The following is a 7,855-nucleotide window of genomic DNA, read 5'->3' on the forward strand; positions in this document are numbered from 1 at the left end:
AGGTGGGGGCGTGGCCTCCCGCTCGCGGACGTCCAATGGGAGCGCGGCGAGCGGGCGGCGCCGACCAATGGGAGCGCGGGGCCGGGCGCCGCCGCTTTGTCTATATGAGGCGCCGCGAGGCCGCGGATGCCGCCATTGTCGCCGCCGCCGCGCTCGAGCCAGCGCTCCCGCCTTAAAGGGGCCGCACCACTCTATCACCCATCGACAGCGGGTGGGGCCCACCGCTTCGGCACCGTCACCGCGCCCAGCCCGACCAACGCCGCCACCATGAGGGAGATCGTCCACATCCAGGCGGGCCAGTGCGGCAACCAGATCGGGGCTAAGGTGAACAGCGGGCGGGCGGTGTCGGGCTGTGGGCGGGTGGACCCCTCCCATCGAGGCGCGGCCCCTTTTAAGAAGCCCCTCCCCTATGCGCGCAGACAAAGGCGGACCCGAATCGGGGCGATTTCAGCCTAAAATCGCGCTTTTCTCTCCCGTTAAGGGCCCGAACTAAAAAGCGCGGCCCCAAAATCGAAGGGTTCGCCCTCAAAAATGAAGCGATTCGGCCCCAAAATGGAGGTTTCCGGCCTCAAAATGGGGGGGCACCCCGCCCCTCCCCCCCCGTCCTCCTTCTTCTCACGCGGCCCCAAAATGGCGGTTTCCCGCCTCGCCTCAGGGCAGCGGCCCCGGAATGCGGCTTCTCAGCACAAAAATAGCACTTTTTAACCAGAAAAATGGTCCCTTTTCGGCTCCTTTGACGATATTTACCCCGCCAAATCGCTATTTTTATCTCGATTAGGGAATTTTCATCCCTAAAATGGGGTTTAAAGCTCCAAAACGGGGGGGTGGTAGCCTCAGAACAAGGTTTTTCACATATATTTTCTCCAAGCGATGCTTTAAAAGACGAAATTGTGCATTTTTTACCCCAAAATCGCGGCGTCCCGCCCTTTGCAGCTTGCTCAGCCCCAGAATGGCGGGGCTTGACCTCAAAAAACGGGTTTTAGGCTACGCTTATTAGGTATTTTGACCACAAAATAGGCGCTTTCCGCTTTAAAATGAGAGTTTAATGCCCCAAAATAAGGATTTTTGCCCCCAAAGCGGGGCGTGCCGCCCCACAGCATTTTCAGCCCTGAAACGGGGGTTTTCTGCCCCAAAATAAAGGGTTTCTAAGGCCAAAATAAAGTTTTTTTCAGCCATAAAATAGGGGCGTGCCTCTCAAGAGGCTCTTTTGGCTCCAAAACCGGGAATTTTTCGCCCTCAAATTGGGATCTTTTTGTCCCAAAATGAAGATTTTCTTTTCCAGCCTTAAAATGGGGTTTTGGGACGCAAAATTGAGGATTTTTTAGTTCCTAAATTGAGGGTTTCGGCCTTAAAATCGGAGTTTCTGGAGCCAAGATGGAGGTTTTCTGGCCTCGGAGTAAGCTTTGTTCCCTGAAGTGGAGTTTTTAGCCCTAAAATGGGCATTTCTGGCCCTGAAATAAAAGTTTTTAGCCTCAAAATTGGGTTTTTTGGTCCCCCAAATGGATTTTTGTAGCACTAAAATCAGGCTTTCTGTCCCCAAAAGCGTTTCCCAGCCCCAAAATGGAGGTTTTCAGCCTCAGTGTAAGATCTTTGTTCTCCAAAATATCATTTTTCAGTCCCCAGAGAGGTTTATTTTTGCCCCCAAATGGATTTTCGAGTACTGAAATGGAGCTTTTCAGCCCCAAAAAGGCTTTTTTTTAGTCCAAAGTGTAATTTTTCACCGCTAAAAATGAGGATTTCAGCCCCCAAAATGGAGGGATCCAGCCCCAAAATGGAGGTCCTCAGTTAAAGAATAGGATCTTTGTGCTCCCAAATGCATTTTTTGCTCCAGATTAAGGATTTTTGCTCCAAAATAGAGATTTTTTTACTTCTAAATATGATTTTTTTTTTTAATGCAAAGTGGTGCTTTCGGCCCTAAAATGAACAACTTAGGCCTCCGAATAGGCTCTTTTCCACACCGGAATTTTTTTTTTCTGCTTCACAATAGGATTTTCCACCCCTTAACGTTTTTTTTTTCAGCCCCAAAATGTATTTTTTTGATACCAAAATCAAGCTTTCCCCTCCCAGACGATAATTTTTGTGCTAAAATTGACTTTTTCAGCCCTAAAATAGGATCTTTGTGTCTCCAAATGGAGTTTTCCGCCCCAAAATGGAGGCTTTCAGCCCCAGAAGAGGATCTTTGTTCTCTGAAATGAGGCTTTTTAACCCAAAAAACCCCATTTTTTCTACCCCGGAACGGGATTTTCAACCTCAAAAGAGCAGTTTTTAGCCCCAAAATAGCCTTTCCCCGCTCCAGAATTAGGTTTTTTTTTTTTGCAGCTCCGAATTCAAACCTTTTTGTTCCCAAGAAGCATTTTTTTATCCTCAAAACGGAACATTTCAGCCCTGGAATTAGTTTTTTTTCCCCAAAAAATGGACTTTTTCAGCCCCATAATTAACATTTTACCCACAAAACGTTATTTTTTCCTGCGCTGAAACAGCATTTTTAACCAAAAATTGTAATTTTAAACTTGATAAACCTACAGCGTTTCAACGCTTGTAAATGCAGATTTTCTGTCTCCGGACCGATGGTTTTTCACCCAAATTGGTGTTTTTTCACCCATTCTGTTGCCATCAGCCCCAAATTGCATTTTTTTGGCATGTTTTCACCCGCAGGGCGTGGCCTGTCCCCCCCCCCCCTCCCCCCCTCCATGACCTTGGGGGGTCCCCAGGGTGCTCGTCCTTCCCCCCCCTCCTTTGTTCCCAGCTGCCCCACCCCCACGGGCACATTTTTGGGGGGAGAAATTGAAATTTTGGGTCATTTTTAAAGGAAATTTGGGTATTTTTTTTGAGGGGAAAAAAAGGCAAATTTGGGGTAATTGTGAAATTCAGCGTTTCTGGACGTGCCTCCGCGATTTCAAATGCTGTTTCCGGTTCCCGCCCGCCTGTTTTCTTGCGGGGGGGGGGTGGGGGGGTGGTCACACCCCATTTGGCCCTGCCCCTGCGGGTCATTAGGCTCCACCCCTTTGGGGGTGGGCCCCAGCCGTGCCCCAGGATTGGCTCCTCCCCCTTGGGGAGGCCCCACCCCTCCCAGATTGGTGCTGCTGGGGTTGGCTCCACCCCCAGGGTTGAGCTTCCTCTTCTACTGCAGCCCTGCCCCCTTGGCAACAAGCCCCACCCCCTGGCCTGGCTCCTCCAATAAGAACCACCCCCCTTTCAAGGCTCAGCCAATGAGGCTTCACTACCTCCTACAGGCTCCACCCCAAACTAAGCCCCACCCCTTTATAGGCCCCTCCCACCCCAAGACTGGCTCCGCCCACCCTGACACCCCAAAGGAGGACCCAGACCTCCCTCTAGGCTCCACCTCATTGGACACACCCCAAACCAAGCCCCACCCCCTTTATAGGCCCCTCCCACCCCAGAGGGTACTCGGGGGGTGGAGCCTTTGTGACCCCGCCCCCTTTGCCCCCAGTTCTGGGAGGTAATCAGCGACGAACATGGCATCGACCCCACCGGCACCTACCACGGCGACAGCGACCTCCAGCTCGACCGCATCAGCGTTTACTACAACGAGGCCACCGGTACGGTGTCACCCTGTCACCCCCCCCGCCCCGGTGTCACCCCTCTGTCCCCACCCCTCTTCACCTGAGATGTGTGTGACTTCCACCCCCCCCCTCACCCCCACCCCCACCATGGGTTTTGGGGTGGTTTCTGGAGGTTTTAGGGGTGGGGAGGTGACACGTTGTTGTCACCATCACACACCCACCCCCCCTATGGTGACACGGTGATGTCCCCAGGGGGGAAGTACGTGCCAAGGGCCATCTTGGTGGACCTGGAGCCGGGCACCATGGACTCAGTGCGCTCGGGACCTTTCGGGCAGATCTTCCGGCCGGACAACTTCGTTTTTGGTGAGTCCTCATGTCACTCTCTGTCCCCTGGGGTCCCCCGTGTTCCTCCACCGTGTCTTCCTAGGTGGCCCTGGGGTGCCCATCATGGCAGAGTGGCAGTTCCCTTCGTTTGGTGGCTGTGAGGTTCCTGGTGGTGGCCCCTTAGTGACCATCACTGTGGGGTGGGGTGGTGGGTCCCCTCTGTCCCCACTGTGGTGGCCCGTGGGGTCCTGGTGATGGCCCATGGGTGTCCTTCCCAGTGGAGTGACACAACCGTCCTTGGTGGCCCTCAAGTGCTTGTCACAGCAGGGTGGGAGGTCCTTATTGTCCCCTTCTTGATGTCCAAGTTCAGTGTCCGCAGAGCTGCCTCCCTTTGGGTCCGGGAGGGTTCTTGGGGTCCCCAAAGGGGTTGAGGGTCCCCAAAGCAGGAGAATGAATGTCCCTTAGGAGATGGGTGTCTCTCAGGAGCTCAGGGTGCCCAGGGGTGGCATGGAGATATCTAAGGAGGATGGTGGAGGTCCATGAGGAGCTGAAGGGTAACAAAAGGTCCTCAAGGTGATTTGAGGTCCCCAGGGAACATAACAGAGGTCCCCAGGGTGCTTGGATGTCCCCAAGGAAGGTGATGGAGGTCTCCAAGGAGCTTAAGGTTTCTAAGGGCCAGCTGGAGGTCCCCAAGAAGAGGGATGGTGGTCCCCCAAGAGCTCAAGTGTGGACTGGAGGTCCCCGGGGGTTGGACAGAGGTCCTTGAGGTGCTCAGGGTGCCCAAGATTGTCATGGAGATGGAGCAGGAGAGGTCCCCAAGGTCATCAAGAGCAGGCTGGGGATCTCAAAGGAGGTTCAAAGACACTGATGGATGTCCCCAAGGAGCATAAAGTCCCCATGTGTGGGCTGGAGGTCCCCAAGGGTGGGCTGGAAGTCACCATGGAGGGTAACAGAGGTCCCCAAGGAGCTCAGGGTTCCCAAAGTTTGGATGGACGTCCCCAAGAAGGTTGATGGAGGCACACAAGGGTGGGATCCAGGTCCCCAAGGTGATGAAGGTTGGTTTGAAGGTCCCCAAAGGTGGGATGGTGGTCCCTAAGCGATCCGGGTTGGTTTGAAGGTCCCCAGAGGTGATCAAGATCGGTTTGAAGGTCCCCAAAGATGGGCTTGGAGGTCCCTAAGGTGATCAAGGTTGGTTTGAAGCTCCCCAAAGGTAGAATGGAGGTCCTCAAGATGGTCAAGGTTGGTTTAAAGGTCCCCAAAGATGGACTTAGAGGTCTCTAAGGTGATCAGGGCTAGTTTGAAGGTCCCCAAAGGTGGGATGGAGGTCCCCAAGGTGGTCCAGGTTGGTTTGGAGGTCCCCAAAGTGGGCTGGAGGTCCCCAAGGCCCTCAAGGTTGACCTGAAAGCCCCCAAACTGAGCAACCAAAGTCCCCCAAGCCCTCAGCACCCCCTAGGGATCCCCCTCCGTGACATCCCCACCGTGTCCCCCACCCCAGGCCAGAGCGGCGCGGGCAACAACTGGGCCAAAGGTCATTACACGGAGGGAGCCGAACTGGTGGACTCGGTCCTGGATGTGGTGAGGAAGGAAGCGGAGAGCTGCGATTGCCTCCAGGGTTTCCAGTTGACCCATTCATTGGGTGGTGGCACCGGTTCGGGCATGGGCACCCTTCTGATCTCCAAAATCCGTGAGGAATACCCCGACCGCATCATGAACACCTTCAGCGTCGTTCCCTCACCCAAAGTGTCCGACACGGTGGTGGAACCCTACAACGCCACCTTGTCCGTCCACCAGCTGGTGGAGAACACGGATGAGACCTACTGCATCGACAACGAAGCCCTCTACGACATCTGCTTCCGCACCTTGAAGTTGACCACGCCCACCTACGGCGACCTCAACCACCTCGTCTCAGCCACCATGAGCGGCGTCACCACTTGCCTACGTTTCCCCGGCCAACTCAACGCCGACCTCCGCAAGTTGGCCGTCAACATGGTGCCCTTCCCGCGCCTCCACTTCTTCATGCCCGGCTTTGCCCCGCTGACGTCCCGCGGGAGCCAGCAGTACCGCGCCCTCACCGTCCCCGAGCTCACCCAACAAGTCTTCGACGCCAAGAACATGATGGCCGCCTGCGACCCCCGCCACGGCCGCTACCTCACGGTGGCCGCCGTCTTCCGCGGCCGCATGTCCATGAAGGAGGTGGACGAGCAGATGCTCAACGTGCAGAACAAGAACAGCTCCTACTTCGTCGAGTGGATCCCCAACAACGTGAAGACGGCCGTGTGTGACATCCCGCCGCGTGGCCTCAAGATGGCCGTCACCTTCATCGGCAACAGCACGGCCATCCAGGAGCTCTTCAAGCGCATCTCAGAGCAGTTCACGGCCATGTTCCGCCGCAAGGCCTTCCTCCACTGGTACACCGGCGAGGGCATGGACGAGATGGAGTTCACCGAGGCAGAGAGCAACATGAACGACCTCGTCTCGGAGTACCAACAGTACCAAGATGCCACTGCTGAGGAAGAGGAGGACTTCGGTGAAGAGGCCGAAGAAGAAGCTTGAGAGAGAAGGTTTGGCCTAGGAAGAGCCCACGTTCTTCACTGCCATCGTCATCCTCGTCCTTTGCCGTCATCGTCTTCGGAGAAGCCCTTCACCGTTGTCCTTGGAGAGCCCTCGGCCTTCAGCGTCGTCGTCCTTGGAGAGTCCTTGTCCTTAGTCATCTTTCTCAGCCTTCATCGGTGTCCTCGGAGAGCCCTTGGTCTTCATCAGCCTTGGTCTTCATCATTGACCTTGGCCTTCATCAGTGTCCTCGGAGAGCCCTTGGCCTTCATCAGTGTCCTCAGAGAGCCCTTGGCCTTCATCAGTGTCCTCAGAGAGCCCTTGGCCTTCATCAGTGTCTTCAGAGAGCCCTTGGTCTTCATCATTGACCTTGGTCTTCATCGGTGTCCTCGGAGAGCCCTTGGTCTTCATCAGTGTCCTCGGAGAGCCCTTGGTCTTCATCATTGACCTTGGTCTTCATCGGTGTCCTTGGAGAGCCCTTGGTCTTCATCGTTGACCTTGGTCTTCATCAGTGTCCTCGGAGAGCCCTTGGTCTTCATCGGTGTCCTTGGAGAGCCCTTGGTCTTCATCGTTGACCTTGGTCTTCATCAGTGTCCTCGGAGAGCCCTTGGTCTTCATCGTTGACCTTGGTCTTCATTGGTGTCACCAGAAAGCCCTCGGCCTTCATCATCGTCTTCGAAGAGCTGTTGTCCATCACCGTTGTCACTGGAGAGCCCTTGGCCGCCTTCATCATCATTCTCAGAGAGCCCTCAGCCTTCACCATGGTCCTTGGAGAGCTCTTGACCTTCATCATCATCCTCGAAGAGCTGTTGTCCTTCACCGTCGTCACCAGAAAGCTCTTGGCCTTCGTCATTGTCACCGGAAAGCTCTTGGCCTTCATCATTGTTGTCCTCAGAGCCTTTGGCCTTCACCAGTGTCACCGGGGAGCTCTTGGCCTTCGTCATCGTCATCCTTGGAGCCCAAAGCCTTTGTCATCGTCACCAGAGGGCCCTTGATCTTCGCTGGTGTCATCGTCACCAGCATCCTCGTCCTTCATCATGGTCACCAAAGAGTCCTCGTCCTTCACCATCACCACAGTCCTCATCCCCTCCCCAGCCCCTCTCCGTCGTCACCACCACCAGAAGGTCCCTGTCCCCACAGAGCCACCGTGTCCCCTCCCCGTGTCCCCCCCCACGGGGCGGTGACGTCACCACTAAATTATTGCAGCCCCCGGGCACCAATTCACCCCCATTTCCACCCAAAACCGGCTGCGGGGGCCTCCCGGGGTGGCCCTGTCCCCGCTGTGTCCCCACCTGGGGGCTCTCCTGTCCCCTCCCTGTCCCCTCCCCCAAATCCATCCAGTTTTGGTTCATTTTTGCCCCTTTTTAACTTTTTTTTTCCCCTTTTTTTTTGTTTTTCATATTGAAAAGTCGCCCCCGGGCGAGGAATAAACCCGGGACCTAAAGCCACCGCCGTGT

The 7,855-nt window shown here is 55.2% G+C and overlaps 1 protein-coding gene across 1 annotated transcript; it reads left to right on the forward strand.

Annotated features, from left to right (window-relative positions):
- The first annotated feature begins 118 nt into the window (after window positions 1-118).
- LOC137667927 (tubulin beta chain) lies at window positions 119-7,846 on the forward strand. The gene is made up of 4 exons (XM_068409173.1): window positions 119-324; window positions 3,452-3,560; window positions 3,777-3,887; window positions 5,344-7,846. The coding sequence occupies exons 1-4, from the start codon at window positions 127-129 to the stop codon at window positions 6,399-6,401; spliced, it is 1,476 nt and encodes a 491-aa protein (XP_068265274.1). The 5' UTR covers window positions 119-126; the 3' UTR covers window positions 6,402-7,846.
- The last annotated feature ends 9 nt before the right edge of the window (window positions 7,847-7,855 follow it).

Source organism: Nyctibius grandis, chromosome 10 (assembly GCF_013368605.1).
Source record: "Nyctibius grandis isolate bNycGra1 chromosome 10, bNycGra1.pri, whole genome shotgun sequence".
Lineage (NCBI taxonomy): Eukaryota > Metazoa > Chordata > Aves > Nyctibiiformes > Nyctibiidae > Nyctibius > Nyctibius grandis.

What these genes read in the sequence shown, in the direction of transcription:
- LOC137667927 (XM_068409173.1), top strand. Translation starts at nt 127, where the DNA reads ATGCCGCCATTGTCGCCGCCGCCGCGCTCGAGCCAGCGCTCCCGCCTT. An exon ending in TTACTACAACGAGGCCACCG is followed by an intron (nt 3,561 to 3,776) that starts GTACGGTGTCAC and finishes TGATGTCCCCAG; the next exon opens with GGGGGAAGTACGTGCCAAGG. An exon ending in GCCGGACAACTTCGTTTTTG is followed by an intron (nt 3,888 to 5,343) that starts GTGAGTCCTCAT and finishes CCCCCACCCCAG; the next exon opens with GCCAGAGCGGCGCGGGCAAC.